Source organism: Callorhinchus milii, unplaced genomic scaffold, assembly GCF_018977255.1.
Source record: "Callorhinchus milii isolate IMCB2004 unplaced genomic scaffold, IMCB_Cmil_1.0 Scaffold29, whole genome shotgun sequence".
Taxonomy (NCBI): domain Eukaryota; kingdom Metazoa; phylum Chordata; class Chondrichthyes; order Chimaeriformes; family Callorhinchidae; genus Callorhinchus; species Callorhinchus milii.
The window spans coordinates 1339481-1359627 of record NW_024704770.1 but is presented as its reverse complement, the minus strand read 5'-3'; the positions used below and the strand labels follow the sequence as shown (position 1 = coordinate 1359627).

Below are 20147 nucleotides of genomic sequence, written 5' to 3'. Positions count from 1 at the left end.
CTGCCTGACCCGCTGAGGGTTCCCAGCCACTTCTGTTCTTGTTTCATATACACGGTCCTGGTCAAAGCATGTAATGTGCCAGTAAGCGACTGGTGACTTCGCCTGGTCGACGTAGAAAACCTTCGGCAAGCTCGCTCGCTCGGTGCAGCGATCGACGGATTGCCGTAGGAGTCGGGTGGATCTGCTTCCAGGCCATCGCTTCTCTTGCTTTCGTTTTCACTGCTTTATTTCCCCCTCTTGTTCTTCGCCCCGTCCCCAGAACAGACGAGTTTGTGGATCTGTACAAAGAGTTTGAGCCCAGCCTGGTGAACAGCACGGTCTATATCATGTCCATGGCGATGCAGATGGCTACGTTTGCCATTAACTACAAGGTAAATCCAATCGCCGCGTAACTCCTGAGGTGATTGTGGACCGTGTCTGTCCGGTCTCACTCCGCTCAGTCCAAATCCCTGATTGTCCAGCGCCTTGGGACGTCCTCCCGACGTGAAAGCCACTGTGTAAATGTCGTTAAAAGGTAAAATCCCGCAGAGGCCGGAAATCTGAAACAAAAACAGAAGCCGCTGGGAACACGCAGCAGGTCAGGCAGCGTCTATGGAGAGAGGAAAAATGAGGTTATCGACCTTCCTGACCTATTGCGTGTTCTCCAGCGACTTCTGTGTTTATAATAGTGACGGTGTAACGTGTTGTTGCCGTTGCTATTCCTGACTAAATACTAAATACACGCTCTCCTTCCCTGGGGACTTTACTCCGCTTCGCACATTTTTAAACTGCAGATTATCCGCTTTCCCATCTCCCCTCTCGTCTCTGTCCCCTTACTCTCTCTCCCCCCACCCACCTCGTGCCTCTCCCTTAACGTCCTCGCTGCGGTGCCGTTGCTGGCCGCTGTAGCCTGACCTGCGCGTTATTTTCAGGGGCACCCGTTCATGGAGAGTCTGAGGGAAAACAAGCCGCTGCTGTGGAGTGTGGTGGTCTCAGGCCTGGCCATTGTCGGTCTCCTGTCGGGGTCCTCTCCGGAGTTCAACCAGCAGTTTGGTCTGGTGGACATCCCGACTGAGGTAAGGACACAGACCAACGGGGAGAGGCCTGCAGTGTCAGCGGTTGGAGCGCCCACATCCCGAGGACCCGGGTTCGATTCCCGACGTCTCAAAAAGCGCTTCACGGGAATACATTGTAGTGTACTTTATAGGACGAACCTCAGCAGCCAGTCGCGCACAGCGATGTCCCACCAAGCCATGGATTGATAAATCTTATCCTAGAGGGATTATCGCCCCAGGAAAGCGGTTCACCTTACAACTGGGTTCCTGCTTACCGCTGAGTAAACAGAGGGGTGCGTGCGTGGAGTTAGGAAAACTGCCTGAGGTTTCACCCTGAGCCGCCTGGGAATCGAACCCAGGTCCTCACTTGCGACCTGATCGGCGCCGTCTTGCGGTGAATGGCGACTGTTTTAAGACTCTTCGTCTAAGCGCGTGATTTGCTTCCTCCCACGCAGTTCAGGACGGTGATTGCCGGAGTGCTGGTGGCCGACTTCGTAGCAGCGTTGATGTTGGACCGTCTCCTGCAGGTGTTATTGGGCAGCAGCAGATTTCACACACCTTCCTGATAGACTCGCGGGAGAAGAGCGAGAGAGAGAGAGAGAGAGAGAGAGGGGTGGGGGTGGGGGGGGTGTGTGTGCGGAGATTCAGACCAGACAAGCTCAGCCCGTCCCAGCGCTCACCCACACTGCTCGCTCGGCAACGTTACGGGACGAGCGGGAGCCTGGACAGCCACCGCTGAGGGGGAACTTCAATCCGCAGACCGTTTTTCTTAAGATGGTTTTTTTTTGATAAAAATTACAACTGGTATTTTCCTACCTACCAAAAAAAAAATGAATAATAATAATAATAATAATAATTCCGGAAGGAAAAGCAAAAAAAAATAAAAACCTGTGCTCCACAGACACGAGCTGTTGGGAATGCGATGCCGGCCCCGTGTCCGTGTAAAAACCAACCACTGTGGAATGTGAAAGTGCTTATTGCTGGAGTTTCCTTCTTTGTAAACACTCCACCGCCACCGCCGCCACCGCCACGGAGAATGCCTTCAATAGATTTCATTGATGCAAAAGCTCAAAGCTTTTCTCGTTGGCTCCAGTTTGGCTTTATGGTGGCGGGCGGGAGGAGGGACTGTTTCAGAGCGAGGGCAGGGCATCGCGACTCGCAAGAGTTTGCGATGTTTCTTTCAGTGAATATATTCCATATAGACCTGTCTGCCTGTTCCGTGTTCCTGCCCTTCCCATCGCCAGTCCAGCCCGCACCCCCCACCCCATCTCTTCGACCACACCCTCTGGCACTCTCTTACCCTCTACCCTCCCTCCTGTTTCCAACTCGGGTCCAAATCCCTGACTGTCCAGCACCTTGGGACGTCCTCACGATGTGAAAGGTGCTGTGTAAACGTCATTTGTGGTTGTTGAACACAGTGATAGCTCATAGCCACACAGGAACTGCTCAGCAAAAAAAAAAAATGACCCGAGGTCAATCTCGCTCACCTTTTACCACCCTGGCGGTTTCCGTTCCACGCGAGGAAGCAAACCCACTCGAGTGACATCGAGAAAACCCTCAACGAACAGATCGGTAGCGAGTCAGTCTTGTGCAGCTCTTGCTGTTTCCGTGGGAGAACATTTGGGGTTAAACCCGACACTGTGCTCGATCGTGAAATGCGAACGTGGGACAAATCGCCCTTCGAAACCATTTAAATGTGAACCAAATCAGGTGCTGAAGCCTACTGTGTAGCAGAATATTTTAATGAAAAGATAAAACAGACAGAACAGGACAGGCCTCACTCACGCTGCGCCGTCCAGGCTCGGCAGCTCGGTGTGTGTACGCTCCACATTAAACACGCTTGTTTCTTTACACCGGACATGCTGTCATATCACTGTGTGGACCCCATTCCCACAGGCAGAGTTCCAGCCACTGCCCACAACCATCCCGTCTGTTAGCAACCGAGTCGCAAATGTAACCCACCCACCACCCGTAGACACACGTTTATGAAGCGACGCCGGACTGATTAACGCCAGTTCTAAAAAAAATACATTAAAAAAATTACAATCTCAGGGATGCGCCCGAGGGTGAGGACAGCCACCATTGATATCCACTTCCTGGTCAGTGTGGGGATCGGCCGGGGTTGCCCTTCCGCTCTAACCCTAGCCCAGGGGCACCGAGGGCAACCTGGCTCAGCTTGTGGTGTTCCTCATCGCATGGCTCAGTGCCGCCCTGCATTCACCAGTGTGATCAGACTGGCCTTATCGTAGTGTCTTAAACGCTTACATTATTTTTTTTATATCAACGTACACAATCCTCAATTACAATCGATCCCGTTCCCAGAGACTACACGAGCTTATCTGCTTCTGTAAGGCGGGGCAGTCCAACTGGCGGCCCGCGGGCCGGATGCGGCCCTTGAGCAGCGTGTCCGAACCAGGCAGGAAAAACTCTTGACGCGAGGCTCCAGTTAGGCAGGAGAACCTGGCGATCACTTTCAAACCAGTAACGAGAGAGAGAGAGAGCGAGAGAGAGCAGGCAGACGCATACAGACAGACGAGAGATTCAGAGACGCACAGATACAGGGAGAGAGATGGAGCCATTCACACACACACACAAAGATACAGAGGTAGAGAGACACGAGGATACAGTGAGACGCAGACAGGTACCCCGTCGCTGGCCGTATTATTTCAAAACGTGTGAATTTTTTTTTTACGTTTGCTTATTTAAAGTCTGCATTGCCACTCGAATATGGTGACGTGAAGTAACAGTTACGCAGTTAAAAACGAGAGGATTTCTGTACGATTCTTTACGGGTCGAGTTCCTGGAAGGAAATCGCCAAAATATTGCTCATGCGGCCGGGAGGACATTTCTCAAATAGGGCAACCGGCCCTCAGCAGCCACAAGGTTAGACCCCCCCACCCCGACCCGCTGTAAGGAATGTGTAGCCGAGAGACATTGAGCCGAACTGTCCCCTCATCCGTGGGAACAACTATTTATAATCACGTCGCTGGGGGAAAGAACCAAACCCGGCGTTTTGTCAGATAACCGGTTATAAAAATAGGCACTGATCACCACAGGCGACTCCCGGGAGCCAATTAAAAGAGGATTTTGTTCAACGTGGTGCCGAGCTCTGACCGCAGGTCTGTTGTGAAGCCAAGAGTCGAGGACAGATCCACCAGAGAGAGAGATGAGAGGAGGGAGGCGAGATCCTGAAGGTTCCCGTTTCGTTCCCCCCCCCCCCCCCACTCCCTTCCCCTCGTGTCCTGAGTCGCCTCCAGGTTTCTGTGCTCCTTAAGAGGGTGTGGGAGGCGGTCTGGTGGCCGCTGACTTCTCTGTCACAAAGCTGTAGCCGTACTGTTAACAGCAAGGGTTAGGATCAGCAACAGCAACACGTTACGTTCACACTTACATAGATAGCCCCGTTCACGTCGGAAAGACATCCCAAGGTGGTGGCCGGTTAAGGAACATAGGAACAACAACTCGTATTTATACCGAGCCTTTCAAACGGGATAGCGCCCCAGAGCGCTTCACAGTGATGCAGTCTGCTGGGTGGTGGGGGGGGGGGCAGGTGACCATAAGCACGATCGAAGAAGGAAGGTCCTTAGGTGGGATTTGAAAGTGGGGGGGGGGGGCAAAGCGGAGGGATTGAGGGAGAGAGTTCCAGAGTTTCGTGGCGTAGTGGCTGAAGGCACGACCACCGATGGGGAAGCGGAGGGGGGGACGGGGACGAGCAGGAGGCTGGAGCTGGTCGAGCGAAGGCAGAAGGGTGGTGGAGTGGGGGAGTAAGCGGATGGGTAGGAAACGCCAGACGAAAAGAGACCCAGGTCTATTCAGTTCGCCTTCCACATTCCTGCCAGTTGCACGCACGTGCCATCTGTTGGAACTTGTATATTGTATCCTCAAAACAATATTTCCTACAAGAAATCTATCTTAAGGGTTTGCACCCAAACCTGGGGGCTGGGATCAAGAGGGTTGGAGGGTAAAAGGAAGTGGGAGTGTGGCTGAAGGCACGGTCAAAAAGCAAGGTCTTGAGATGGCCGTTGAAGGGGGCGGAGGCCAAGAGGATGGGGGCAGAAAAGCTGAAGGTCAGTCGGCCGGTGGTAGAGCGGGCAGGGCGGGGGGACATGCAGCAGACCAGTGCCCGCCGGGCGGAGGGAACGGGCAGGTTGGTACGGTGGTAAGAGGCCGTGGAGGTAGATAGGGAGGAACGTGGCAGCGGAGGCTTTAACGGTGCAGAACGGAACTAAACGAGGAGAGAGGAGTTCTGCGAGTGTACGTTCAGGACTCGCCATCTTTACCAGGCTCAAGGTCTCTCTGCCTAACCCCAGGCCCGTCTGAGGAGAAACGCGGAAGTTACTCCGACCCCCTCACTTTCCTTGCTCTCCATCTCGGTGGAATAACCCTTCCACCGCCTGTAGATGGCGACCTCCAATCACTGGGCCTTCAGCGGCCAGAAGTAATCGCTGGAAGGAAACTGACTGGGGCAGAGCAGAGGAGGGGCATTGGGGGGGGGGGGAAAGAGGGGTTCCTGGGGCTGTAAATCCTCAAGACATTCGCTCAATTGCTCTGCTCCAGAAATGAGAACTAAGACTTTGGACAAGCAGCGGGAAAGCTCGGCCAGACAGGGCTCTCCATGGCCAAGCTGTGTGGCTTTAGCTGGTTAGACTCCAGAAGTTACCCCCAACGCGCACCCTGGGCTCCCCCCAAGCCTCGGCTCTTGCCAACCTGCGCCTAATAGGGAGAGCATTCCATCCCAACCATCTGTCACTGGGATTTCCATGTGTGGGTGGGATGCAGGGAATTCTCAGCCGGGTTTGGAGGCTCTTAAGCGACGGCGATGGGTTTCCGCGTGTGCCAGACACCCGGCCGACACCACACAAGAATCAGTAAGTTTGCCCGCGGGCACGGGTTGGCACAACCCAAGGCACTGCCCTCTGCTCCCAGCGCAGCCCCTCACTCACTTACTTTGCTCTCTATGTCGGTCTGGGACATGATTTGCACACTGCCAACGAATGCGCAGGGCACCTGTGAGGAGAACAACAGTGGAATTAGCACGAGCTGTTTTCCGCTGCCAAAACAAAGCCCCCGGCTAATTCTACACCACCACCAACTTGCAGTTATATAAGCTTCTCCACGCCGGGCGGTGTCCCAATTCATATTGGTAATAATTAATCAATAATAATAACTAACATTAATTCATATCAATAAACAGTCAGTTAACACAACAGCAATTACAGTAGAACTCCCATGAGTCGTATCAGTCGGGACCATGATATTTAATACGACTTGTGGCCAAGTCCGAGTTGCAGGAAAACGGTATAAATTGTCTAAAATCCAGTTGAATCAATACCCTGCGCGAGTGTAATTCGCTGCAGTCGGTCAGTGCGGATGTGGTGACGGGTCAAGACTACTTTTCCCCGTGATTCAACGCAACTTGACCGGTCGCCGTGTGTGCACTTACTGACCAGCGTTTGATACGACGCCTTATCGCATCGTTGAGGCGTCTCAAAGCGCTTCACAGAATATACTGTTTTTTTGTGGGCGAGTATAACAAGGTAAGTTTTACTGTGTTACGATGCCTCTCTCGAGACATTTCAACCTCATAGGCACGAAATCAAATACGTATCATCCTCAGTTGGAAGGGTTGGTGGTGCTTATGGTCACCTACCCACTCCCTCTCCCCCTGGCTCGGGGTCAGACTCCGCTACTGTCAAGCACTCTGTATAAATCCAGAGCACTGTATAAATTCAATTTGTTGTTGTTGTGGTGGACAGATACTTACTACAGTCAGTGGCTTTTCGTACCGAGGGTGCAATACAAATGGCACGCCATCCATCGCTGCCAAGAGAGAAAGAGAGAGAGAGAGGGGTGGGGGCTTTAATCAAACCACAAATCCTTTTAACCCGCTAACCAAACTCACAGATAGGTGGCAACCAACCCTTTCAGAACAAAGCACCACTTCCTGGCTGATCACCCCAGCCCGTCTTTTGATAATAATAATCCTCGCATTTGATACAGCGCCTCACCACGTCTTCGAGACGTCTCAAAAAGCGCTCGACAGGTTACACTGTGAAGTGGCGTGACTGTATATTTTGGGGGTTATAAACGTTTCCCAGGGGTGGGAGCTTTGTACCTGTGTGGCTCTTCCTCCACCAGACAGTGAGTCGAGAGAGACGGTTTGAGATTCAGTAGCTTGATGCCCTCCTGGGCCGTAGGGCTGTCTCTCAGAGGATCTCGCTCGCTCACACGATCCACTGACATCTCCTCCGCATCTCTCCTCTTCAGATCATAGGAACAGGAAGAGGCCATTCAGCCCCTCGAGCCTATTCCGCCACTCTATTAGAGCACAGCTGGTCTGTACCTCAACCCTGACTACTCGCCTTTGCCCCACATCCCTTGATTCCCCCCACCCCCTCCCCCCCCAGCTGTGTGTGCTGGACCCTACCAGAGATGCCGTAGATATTCTCCGAGTTGTAAATCGTGTCTTTGGCCTCCAGGGTCGACCGCCTCTTGCCCAGACGCGGCTGCGGAGCACCATGTCTCCTGCAACACAGCAGATCAGATTGCAACAACCGGGCCATGGGCTTCCTGTCTGCATCACCGTCGTGGATTGAGCGACCAATTTTTTAATAGTATATTCTAAAATATATCATATTTATAATATAAGTTGCATTATAATATATTTTATTAGAGTGTATATACATGTATATATGATATATATATATACATATATATGATATATATACACACATATATATATGATATATAAAGGAATGGGATGGGTTTAGACCACTGCAGATCAATGGATCCCATCTGAACGCCACACCCACCCCTCCTCCCCAGTCACACATCCGCTTACACTTGGTTGAAGACCCCCAGCGTCTCTCTCTCCAGGCTCAGCTCGCTCATCTCCTTGTTGATGGCTCGGGTTTTGGGGGAGGGTTTGGGTTTGGGTCGGGACAACTGCCCTTTCTTGCACCATATAATGAAGCCATTCAGCTCCCTGCAAATCACAAAGGCAGCAAAACCCGTAAGATACACATACACACCTCCCGCTCACGCACACTGCACACGCACACACACACCGCACATCACACATAGACCATAGCAAAACCTGTAAGATACACACACACACACACTCTATACAGCTGATATTAACAGTGAGCACTTCTATATAGTCTGATAATCACCGTTTCTCAGCCGAAACCAATGTCTAAATTAATAATCTGAATTAAACGACGACTGTAATGTGACTGGGCCAAGATTTCAGCTCGAAAATAGTATCTCGGGAAATATCTATGACCATCCGTCTGAGGCGGGTATTGGAACCCAAGGATTTGTTTAAACAAGCTTCCTCGTCAAGAAACTGATGCAAATTTCTGCAGGCGACATGCAGGCGGGGAGGGAGGCAGGAAGGGAGGGAGGGGACTTCAGGTCGGTCACGGAAAGCTGCCGTGAATTTGCGAGCGCACAAGGTGGCAGGTTGGAGGTCAGAGCCCGCTGCGGCTGCGCAGACAGCTGAACGGTTCAGGGTAACGAAACTGACAAGCGCGAGCAGCCGGCTGTTTGTGGGGCTTTGCTACGCTGCCGTGTTTGCCGACAAATACGGTACATACCGCACACGTTCGCCCACAATGACGACTTACACTGAGTGAGCGTCTTCGAGACGTCTCAAAAAGCGCGTCACGGAACGCGCCCTGAAGTGAATTGACTTGAATTTTTTTGCGGGAGAGACGCGGCAGCCGATTGCGCACGGCGGCGTCCACGCAAACAGTCGGCGACAAAAATTTTTTTTTTTAATTTATTTTTGTTTCGAAGGAATTATGACCGCGCCCCCCAAAAAAAATTATTATCTGCCAATCAACTAACAACCGGGTTCCTACTTACCGCTGGTAAACAGAGGCGTGTGTGTGTGTGTTTGTGTCCGTGGAGTAAGGAAACTTGCCCAAGGTTTCGCCCTGACCGGTAAATCAAACCCAGGTCCTCTCGCTTGCGAGGCGAGGGCTTTAACCACTGAGCTGCAGGACTCCAGTGGATAGTAATCAGGGTCCTGCTCACCTCCCAACCCCGGCCCAGATTCTCTGGAGCCATCAGTGTGGCCTGGCTGAGATCAGCCTCTCAGCGCAGAGCAGGAGATGGGCCCAGGACACTCCCTTCTTGACCAGTCAAAGCCTTTGATGTTGTGCTGCGGAGTTTCAATGCCGTCAAGGCCCGGGAGTGGCACTCACCCTATGCAGGTGTAGGAGGGGACGATCTGCTTGCTTTTCACCGTCAGTTTAATATCAAACACAGCCGTGTCCGCTTCGCTGAACGGCACCCGCTTCACACACAGACGCTTCTTCTTAGACACCGTGACCTCTGAGGGGGAGAAAGAGGGAGAAAACAAGGGGTCAGCTTGGTTCGGTCGGTAGAAGGATGTTTCTCCCAATGTCCTGGTCAAAAATAATAACCCTTGTGTTTAATGTTGCACCTGATCACGTCTCAAAGTGCTTTACGGAATACATTTTAAAACGAAGTTTGTGTGTGAAATGTGGCAGGCAATTGCCCACGGCAGTGTCTCACAAACAGTTGTGGACTGAGTGAACAAATTATTATTATTATTTTTTTTGGAAGGGATTATTATCCCCGGAAAGCGATCCCCCAATCGACTAACAACCGGGTTCCAATAGTCTTGTGCTGCCAATATTTGCCTACAAATACGATTCGCATTTGCCTACGAAAACAATTTGCATTCGGCGGACGTCTCAAAAGTGCTTCATAGAGGTGACTGTGAGCCCGAGCTTGGTGGGGGGGGGGGGAGATGGGGTAAGAGGAGGAAACAGTCACTAGACTTGACAATGACTGTAAAATGCTTTGAGACACGGTAATGCTCTATAAAAATTCCTTTCTTAATTGAATAGAAAGCCCTGGCAGCTCCCTGGCGAACATTAACAATGCATTAAGCTAAATGGATGTTTAAGTTCAACTCCGTGCCTGTGCGCTGCTTGAATATAAACCACCTTTCGTACTGAAGGCATTCCACAGCGCCGTTCGTTGCCTTGATGATTCTGAGCTGTCAGAATGGCTGCAGTTTCGGAGGGGGGGGATTAACCCTGGCAGCACTGAAGGTTTCGTGCCAAGTTCTGAAGCGGGTCAGGGCTAAACAGCACGGTACACGGCGGGAAGTTATCCTGGGATTACTTGCTGGGAAGGAAATGCAAGCCGGCAGGCGTCCCTCACAAACTGCTCTCAGACGCCAACATGTGGAGTCCTGTCGCTCAGTGATTGGAGCGCTCGCCTCGTAAGCGAGAGGACCTGGGTTCGATTCCACGGCAGGTCAGGTCGAAATGTTGGGCAAGTTTCCTTACTCCACGTGCCCCTGTTTACCGAGCAAAAAAATATATATAATGTGGTCACTCAATCAACGCCCGTTTGTGGGATACCCACCGCTGTGCGCAATTGGCTGCCAATTTTCTCCACAAAATACAGTCACACTTCACAGTATATTCTGCGAAGCGATTTGAGACGTCTCGACAACGTGATAAGGAGCTGTGTCAAATGCGAGGAATATTATTATTATTATTATTATTAGGGGTCTGTCAGGGAGAACGACACAAGGTCAGGGCTATGTTCTCGTGGGGCCCACAACAGGAAAGCGAGTCCACACACCAGGCTATCTGCAAGTGCAACAACGCACGATAACATTTACCCACAAATTCCCAAGCGGCAGCAAGAGCAAACAACAACAAATTATATTTATGTATATAGCGCCTATCACGTCGGGACGACGTCTCAAAGCCCTTCGCAGGATACACGGTTGAGTGTAGCGACTGTGTGTTTTGTGAGTGAAACACGGCAGCTAATTTGCACACAGGAATGTCCAACAAACAGTCACGGACTGAGTGAATGACGAATTTTACTTGGGAGATTGTCGTCCAGGACACTGGGATAGAGAGAAACGCGACTGTTAGCACGATCATACAGGAAGGTCTTTAGGCGGGATTTGAAAGGAGGGAGGGAGGGAGAGAGGGAGAGAGGGAGAGAGAGAGAGCAAGCGAGCAGGAGAGAGAGGGAGAGAGGAAGAGTGCGAGAAAGAGGAAGAGTGCGAGAGAGGGAGTGCGAGAGAGAGGGAGTGCGAGAGAGAGGGAGAGGGAATACTCACTGGAGTCTAGGAACTCGTTGATGAAGCTGTACCCCAAGGGTAGAGGCGATTTATCAGGCAATAGCTGGATTTCAGACACAATATCTCCCTGTGGGTTCTGCAAATCAACACAAAAGCTGGGTTAGAGGCAACGTCAACTCCTGCTCAACTCCCCGACTCTTCACACCTAACTCACTCCAGGATCAGACACTCCTCACTCTGGATCCAGACAATGCTGGGCCCTGCAGTGTATGCTATGGGGTTAGAGCGGAGGAGTGGGGCTAGTTGGATAGCTCTTTCATAGAGTGAGCGCAGGCACGATGGGCCGAATAATAATAATAATAATCCTTGTTTTTGGTATAAGGCCTTATCACGTCTTCGAGATGTCTGAAAGTGCTTCACAGGATGTACTGTAAAGTGAATTGACTGTATATTTTGTGGTCGAAACACGGCAGCCAATTGCGCACAAACAGTCGTGGACTGAGTGACCAATTTAGTATTGTTTTCCTTTGTTGAAGGAATCATTATCCCTGGAAAAGTGATCCGCCAATCGACTAACAACCGGGTTCCTACTTACTGCTGGTAAACAGAGACGTGTGGAGTAAGGAAATTTGCCCAACATTTCACCCTACTGGGAATCGAACCCAGGTTTCTGGCTTGTGAGGCGAGCGGTCTAAACACTGCGATACAGAACTCCACGAATGGCCTCCCGACACTGAGGCTGGCTGGTGTGGAAATGTGCTCGGGGACTCACCTCCTTCAGTATCAGGGCGCTGACGCACAGGAAGCAGCCAGACTTGCCAAAGCCCTTGGTGAAGTTGGCGGAGGAACCATCCGCAGTGGTCGTGATCTGCAAACAAACATAATAATAATAATAATCCTCGCATTCGACACGGCGCCTTATCACGTCTTCGAGACGTCTCAAAGCGCTTCGCGGGATACACTGTAAAGTGAACTGACTGTGTTTTGTGGGTGAAACGCGGCAGCCAATTGCGCACAGCAGCGTCTCGCAAACAGCCGTGGATTGAGTGACCAAGTTATTATTATTATTTTTTTTGAAGGGATCATCACCCGTGGAAAAGCGATCCGCCAATCGACTAACAACCGGGTTCCTACGTATTGTTGGGTAAATAGGTGCGTGTGCGCGGAGTAAGGAAACTTACCTAAGGTTTCGCCCTGCCCGGCAATCGAACCCGGGTCCTCTCGCTTGTGAGGCGAGTGCTCTAACCACTACACTACTGCACCCCAGGCTGAGAAAGGTGAGCTGCTTTTAACCCTCCAGTGGGGACCTCGCAGAAGTGATAGCGCCGGGAGCTTGCACGCTTTAATAATAATAATAATCATTACGTTTGATATAATTGCCTCATCAGGTCACGGAGACGTCTCAAAGTGCTTTACAGGATATACTGTAAAGTGTAGTGACTGCGCTTTGGGGGCGAATTTGCTGACATGCTAATAATCCTTCCATTTGATGTAGCCCCTGTCGTGTCGTTGAGACATCTCGAAGTGCTTCACAGGATATATTGTACACACACAGGATTCACTGTGCATATTTGTGGGCGAGACGCGCAGCAGAGTCGCGCGCAGCAGTGTCCCACAAACAGTCGTGGATTGACTTGACCATTTTTTATTTTTTTTTTGAAGGGATTATTATTTCCAGAAAGCTACTTATTGCTCGGCAAACAGAGGCGTGAGGAGTAATTAAATTTGCCTAAGCTTTCACCCCGCCTGGGAATCAATCCTGGGTCCTCTGCTCGCGAGGCGAGGGATGCTGACCACTGCACTCCGGACTCAATCGACAATATAAATAGGAAACGGTGTCAGCCCGGCTCAGCTGGTAGCACTCTCACCTCCAGGCTGTTTGTGGAGTTCGAGACACACGTGAGCTTAGTCTGGATGTCTTTTGCATGCGATGTTAAACTGAGATCACGTCTGGACATTAAGCAAAGAAGGGAGTTTCCCCTGGTACCCCTGGCCAACAGACGAAATTGGGTCATTCGCTCTGTGCCTGTTTGTGGGGCGTTGCTGTGTATAAATTGGCTGCCGGGTTGATCGGCAAAATGCGGTCACTAAAGCTTCGCAAAAGCTCCGAAGCGCTCACGATGTTTCGCCACCGTAGGCGCGCCAGAGGCACTGGACCGTTATTAAATGAAACCAGTTTAAAATTTTCCTCTTGTGGTTTCTCCCCCTCTATTGCTCACGGTGACTCACAGCGTGTTGCAGTTCCACACACTGCGAGCCTTGTGGGATCTTTGCTCAAGTCACCGGAGCTCACGTTGATACGACGTCATTTCCATTTCTCTTTTTCCTTTTCAAAAGTCATCTTGAAGCACTTTACGGAACGAGGTTCCTTCGATTAGCAGCAGCTAATCCGTGCCAGCGACACGCCGTGATAATAATAATCCTCCCGTTTGATGTACTGTAAGTGAATTCACTGTATATTTGTGTGCGGAGCCCAAGCAACACCACAACACGTGGGAAAAGCCAATTAACAGGAAGATTTAGGATATACAGTCAATCCTCTTTATAGTATATTTTGTGAAGCGCTTTGAGACGTCTCAACGACGTGATAAGGCGCTATATCAATTGCAAGGATTATACTTATTATTTCCAGACAGACCAAGCCACGACCGCCCACCAAACAAGGGAAGGGTGAGAGTCCTTGCGTTCAGACTTACTATTTTATACTCCTTGGGACAGCTGTTCTGGCTCGAGGTCCATGCTACTCCAGTCAGAGCATCTGTGCAGTCACACTCAGCCATCTGCAGTAAAGCACAAGCGAATTTACACAAGGCAAGTCACACTCGTACATAATGTCCAAGTTAAGAGACAAATAAAGAAGGCAGAGCGTAGCAAAGAGACACATCGACAGAGAGAGCGAGAGAACGGCTGGCAATAGCGTGGTGCTAACAGTGACAACAAATGACATTGTATGGCGCCCTTCGCGTCGGAAAGACGTCCCACGGTGCTGAAAAATCAGGGGTTTTGGACCCGAGCTGGGAGTTGGGGGCCAGAAGAGGTGGAGGGTAGGGGGATGGGAGTGGCCGAAGGCACGGTGGAAGAGGAAGGTCTTTAGACGGGACCTGAAGGAGGCGAGAGAGGGGGTGAGGCGGAGGGATTGTGGGATAGAGGTCCAGAGTATGGGGGCAGAGATGCTGAATGCCCGACCACCAATGGTGGGGCGGGAAGCGCTGGGGACCTGAAGCAGCCGGCGGTGCAATATAGTGTCAAGTGAACTGACTGTATATTTTGTGGGCGGAACGCGGCAGCCAATTGCTCACAGCAGTGTCTCCACAAACAGTCGTTGATTTGAGTGACCTAATTATTATTACTATTCTTTTCTTTGAAGGGTTTATTGTCCTCTGGAAAAGCGATCGGCCATCGACGAACAAACTGGGTTCCTACTCACTGCCAGGTAAACAGAGGGGTGCGGAGTAAGGAAACCTGCCCAAGGTTTTGCTCTAGAATCTCAACGTAACTCAGCAAGGACCAATAGTAATAATAATAATAATCCTTGCATTTGATATAGCGCTTTTCACGTCGGGAGGACGTCCCAAAGCGCATCACAGAACACACTGCAAAGTGAATTGACTGTATATTTGTGGGCGAACGCGGCAGCCAATTGCGCACAGCAATGTCCCACAAACAGTCGTGGATTGAAAATGACCAATTTATTATTGGTTTTGTTTTGGAGGGATTATTATTAGGCTCTGTGTGGAGTAAGGAAACTTGCCCGAGGTTTGGCCCTCTGCCGGGAATTGAACTCTGGTCTCTCGCTCGCAAAGCGAGTGCTCTAACCACTGAGCCACAGGACTCCACAAGGACCAAGACTGGGACTTGCCACCATGAGCCAGCGCGTCTAATCCCACTCTTCTGTGCTCTTTCCAAATCCTTTAATGGTCCTCCTCTTGAAGCGTCTATTCTTCCACATGCCAACCACCCATTGAACGCAAGCCGGGGAGGGAACTGGCAGTACCACACCCTCGCTTGGAAAGCCCTGGTACGAACGTCAGCGAAGGCAACGAACGGGCTGTGCGACAGGACCTTTAGCAGCGTTTCACAACCTATGACTAACGTCACAAAAATTAGCTGTTAAAATATGTACCAAGGGATTGGCAGATAACCCTGGGCAGATAACTTGGGAACCTCCTCTGGGTGGAATTCACTGCAGTTTGCCTCTAGTGTTTACAGATGACTAAAAGTCAGAGGGGGATATTGTTCAAGCAATAAATCGAAGGGCAATTGAAACAAAGGGTCACATAAAGAAAACGAAGAATAAGATCAGTGTTTTAATACCGACACAGCGTTGAAACTGACACGTTTAGAAATAATAATGATAATAACCCGTGCCTTTGACAAAGTGCCTGATCACGTATTCGATACGCCTCAAAGTTATTCACAAAATTGACTGTTTTGTGGGCGAAACACGTTATTATTATCATTATTATATTACAGTTATTATTGTTTGTTTTTTTGAAGGGTTTATTTCTTCCGAAAAGCGATCCGCCAATCGACTGAAGTTCCCACTCCCTGCTGGGCAAACGGAGGCGCGTCTGCGGAGTAAGGAAACTTGCCCGAGGTTTCGAACCTGCCCGGGAATCAAACCCAGGTGCTCTCGCTTGCGTTTTAATACCGACGCAGGGAGCCTTTGGAAATGCAGTTTGGAATTAATAAAAATAAGTAGGTCATTCAAATAATCTTTAAATTAGAGCTGGTCTATTCAGCAGTGAAATCAGGAAGCGTTTTTCCATACAAAGGGTCGTGGAAATCTGGGTCAGGGTATCGAGTGATATGGGACAACGAAGGGCAATTGGAGTTGGGTTACAGATCAGCCATGATCTAATAGAATGGCGCCACAGGCTCGAGGGGCTGAATGGCCTCCCCCTGCGCCCGTAAATGCTGACTCTCGTCACCTCCCTCCCCCTTCCTTCTCTCCTCCCAGTGAAAATCAGCAGTTGATTGCCTGAAAATTCATGGGCCTCTGAAATGTACCCTCTCACAAAGTGCCTTTGGATTAAGTGTTAAACCGACGTCCTGACACTTTGTGCCAATGCTACAAAATGCCATCGATCGGTCTGGAAGTGCATCTCCTCTTTGGACCGAGTCCATTTTGGGTTAATTGTTACCGAAGGTGTGACTTAGATGCTCTTACCTCCGGGGGGGAAGGGAAGGAGAAACACACGCAGACGAGCGGGGAGAAATAAATCAGTTTGGCTCAGTTGGTAGCAATCTCGAGCTCTTGGTGGGTCAGATGAGTGGGGATTAAAGCCACGTGTCCGGATTTGAGCTCATAGACCAAGCTGTCACACAATATGTGGAGGGGGAACGAAGAGGGAGACAGAGAGGGAGTGAGTGCCGCATTGTCGGTTGAGATGTCAAACCAAGGTCCCGTCTGCTGTTCAGCTGTTTGTTCCCCGACATCGTGAGCAATATTCCTCCCACACCAAGGGCACATGAATCATTCAGTCAACTCATTTTTCCTGAGTGTGAGACATTTCAGCTGCAGACTAGCTGCCTTGTTTGTCTACCTGACAAGTCGCTGCATCTCAATGTAACTTGAGTGTATAAAAGCACTTTGAAATATTCAACGTAAGGCAATGAATCATAGATATATTCAGTGGAGAGAGAGAGCGAGAGAGGGGGAGAGAGTCATGTGTCTGTATACCTGCTTTGCGTTTTTCTAAATTGCCCATTCTTATTAATCTCACTTTCCAGCACTTTCTCCATATATCTGAACATCTTTACTGCTCTGGCACTTGTCCAGTTATCTTATGAATGATTCTCTTAAGCCGGACCTCAGCAGCCACTATGGTAATGATTTCAGACCGTGACAACCCTGAGCGAAGTCATTCTAAGAGGAACTGAATCCATCTGAATCAAACAACCTGCATATATATTATTGATTAAGGGCTATAAGGATCTTTCAAACTACGAGGGGTTCTGATAATAAGAATCATAATAATCCTTGCATTTGACAGAGCGCCTTATCGCGTCGCTGAAATGTCTCAAAAGCACTTCCCAGAATATACCGTAAAGTGAGTTGACTGTATATTATGTGGGCAAAACGTGGCAGCCAACTCTGCACGGCAGTGTCCCAGTTGTGGATTGAATGACCCAATTTTGTTTTCTCTCTGAGAGGTTATTAAAACAACAGCATCTTGCATTTCTATAGCACCCTTCACATGGGGTAGCGTCCCGGAGCGCTTGACGATGGCGGAGTCTGACCCCGAGCCAGAGGGAGAAGGAGGATGGAGGTGACGGTAATCACGATCAAAAAGGAAGCCCTTTAGGTGGGATTTGGAAGTGGGGAGATTGCGCCCGGAAAACGATCCGCCAATTGACTAACAACCGTTAAATCCCGTGAAGCACTTTGACACTACCTCCCCACATAAAAGGCACTGTATGAGATGTAAGGGGTATTAATTTATTATATAAACTTCTACGGCTCTATGGCTTTATTATTATTTATGCAGAATGCCCGGCCGGATGGGGCGGTTGAGGCAGAATCAATACCGGTTTTCGAGAGGGAACTTGATTATGTCTAAAGAGGAACAATTTGCATGGGAGGAAAGAGCCAGCACAGACACGACGGGCCAAAATGTTGTTTGTAAATGCTGCAAATGTGTGGGAATTTACTGTGTGCAAACTGGCTGCCGTGTTTGCCCACAAAGTGCAGTCACTGCACTTTACTGTGCATCATTTGTGGAGTCCTGTAGCTCAGTGGTTAGAGCACTCGCTTTGCAAGTGAGAGACCTGAGTTCAATTCCAGGCAGAGGGCGAGACCTTGGGCAAGTTTCCTTACTCCACACAGAGCCTAATAATAATCGCTCCAAAACCAAAAACAATAATAAATTGGTCATTTTCAATCCACGACTGTTTGTGGGACATTGCTGTGCGCAATTGGCCGCCGCGTTCGCCCACAAATACACAGTCAATTCACTTGACAGTGTGTTCTGTGAAGCGCTTTGGGACGTCCTCCCGACGTGAAAAGCGCTATATCAAATGCAAGGATTATTATTATTATTATTATCTCATGAAGCGCTTTGAAACATCCATCCTCCTGCCACTAGTCCTGTAGCTCAGTGGTGAGAGCGCTCGCCTCACAAGCAAGAGATTTGGGTTCTATTCCCGACAGGGCGAAATGTTGGGCAAGTTTCCTAACTCGTCTCTGTTTACCTAGCAGTAAGTAGGAACCTTGTTGCTAGTCGATTGGTGGATCGCTTTTCTGGGGATGATAATCATTCAAAAAAAACTAATAATAATTTGGTCACTCAATCCACACGACTGTCTGTGAGACGCTGCTGTGTGCAATTGGCTGCCGCGTTTCGCTCACGAATATACAGTCACTGCACTTTACATTCTATTCTATGAAGCACCTTGAGACGTCTCGAAGACGTGACAGTCACAAGGATTATTATTATTATTAAAGATGCTGAATCAAATGCAAGGATTATTAAACTATTATATAAATCTCTACGGCTCTAGACCCAAGTATATATTTTTATTAACAGCCAAGATTATCACTGATTCCCCACCTAAAGCAAAGTCCTTCCTTCCCTTATCACTGAAGCGTTGTATCAATAATTATTAATTACAATAATAATCCTTGCATTTGATGCAGCGCCTTATCATGTCACCGAGCTGCCTCAAAGCGCTTCACAGGAAACACTGCAAAGTGAAGCGACTGTGTATTTTATAATAATAATAATCCTTGCCTTTGATATAGCGCTTTTCGCGTCGGGAGGACGTCCCAAAGCGCTTCACAGAACACACTGTAACGTGAATTGACTGTATATTTGTGGGCGAAACTCGGCAGCCAACTGCGCACAGCAACGTCCCCGCAATCAGTCGCAGACTGAAGTGACCAATCTGTTTCGTCGGGGGAGGGATTCGCACTGAAACCTGCAAAACGTGTTTTTCTCTGCTTCGAAGAGCTTTGCTTCAACAGAGGAACAGGAAGAGGAGGCCATTCAGCCCATCGAGCCTGTTCCGACATTCCACTCGATCGTGATCTGATCTTTGCCTCAACTCCACATGACCGCGTTCGGCGCAGAGGTACAGATAAAGTTAGACCGTTCATAATAATGGTAATAAACCTGGCGTTTGGTGCAGCGCCTCATCAGGTCATTGAGACGCCTCAAAGTCCTTCACAGGACACACTGTAAAGTGGAAATGTTTTCCAGTGTATACGACTGTTAACCCTAAATTGGCCATTCCGCACTGGGGGTGAAACATGAGATCGGGCTACTCGCGGGGCTTTTTTGGGGCTACTTTGGTGGAGATTCGGGCTACTTTGCGGCGACTTTTGGGCTACCCGAGGGGCGACTTTTGGGCTACTCGCGGGGTGACTTTCAGGCTACTTTTGTGGCAACTTTGGGTGAGTTTTTGGGCTACTTTGGGGGCGACTTTGGGGCTACCTTGTGGGGTGACTTTGGGGCTACCTTGTGGGGTGACTTTGGGGCTACTTTGGGGGTGACTTTTGGGCTACTTTGAGGGCGACTTGTGGGCTACTTTGAGGGCGACTTGTGGGCTACTTTGGGGGTGACTTTTGGGCTACTTTGAGGCTGACTTTGGGGCTACTTTGGGGCTACTTTGAGGCTACTTTGGGGGTGACTTTTGGGCTACTTTGGGGGCGACCTTTGGGAAACTCTTGACCTGAGTGACACAAGGCGCGGCGGCCCCGGGGCCGCTCTCTCTCTCTCTCTCTCTCTCTGTACCCGCGCTCGGCCTCGGTACCTGGTCGTGGGCGGTTCTCCCCGTCGAGCGACGACTCTTCCCGGGATCCTCGCCACCCACTCCCGCCCCTCCCGGTGCGGCCTGGTTTCGGGTGTACGACGCCTTGATTTGGACCGGAGCTGCTCTCTCCCGCTCTCTCCCTCTCTCGCGCGCGCTCTCTCTCCCTCTCTCTCTCGCGCGCGCGCGCAGCGACCGCTGATCGTCAGGGCAACTGCCACCCTCCTCCCTGCCACGTCGCGCGAGGGATGCCGGGACCTGCAGTACGCGGCCGCCGTAGG

The 20147-nt window shown here is 50.2% G+C and overlaps 2 protein-coding genes across 3 annotated transcripts in view; one reads left to right on the top strand and one right to left on the bottom strand.

Moving 5' to 3' along the window:
* atp13a1 (ATPase 13A1) overlaps nt 1–2892 on the top strand; it is a 41596-nt gene extending 38704 nt beyond the window's left edge. Inside the window, exons 24-26 of the mRNA XM_042344618.1 lie at nt 260–371; nt 912–1055; nt 1490–2892. Of these exons, the coding sequence (XP_042200552.1) occupies nt 260–371; nt 912–1055; nt 1490–1600 (367 nt within the window). The 3' untranslated portion in view covers nt 1601–2892. The remainder of the gene's footprint in view (nt 1–259; nt 372–911; nt 1056–1489) is intronic.
* Nucleotides 2893–4256: 1364 nt separating this feature from the next.
* mvb12a (multivesicular body subunit 12A) lies at nt 4257–20101 on the bottom strand. 2 transcript variants are annotated; one of them, XM_042344659.1, is made up of 10 exons: nt 19851–20101; nt 13812–13895; nt 11888–11983; nt 11155–11251; nt 9242–9371; nt 7873–8016; nt 7459–7556; nt 6796–6851; nt 5979–6038; nt 4257–4367 (listed from the first exon to the last, which is right to left on the bottom strand). In XM_042344659.1, the coding sequence occupies exons 2-10, from the start codon at nt 13893–13895 to the stop codon at nt 4305–4307; spliced, it is 828 nt and encodes a 275-aa protein (XP_042200593.1). In that variant the 5' UTR covers nt 19851–20101; the 3' UTR covers nt 4257–4304. The 2 variants fall into 2 exon arrangements, with proteins under 2 accessions (XP_042200593.1, XP_042200592.1); XM_042344658.1 differs by having other exon boundaries at nt 19870–20101.
* Between the last annotated feature and the right edge of the window lie 46 nt (nt 20102–20147).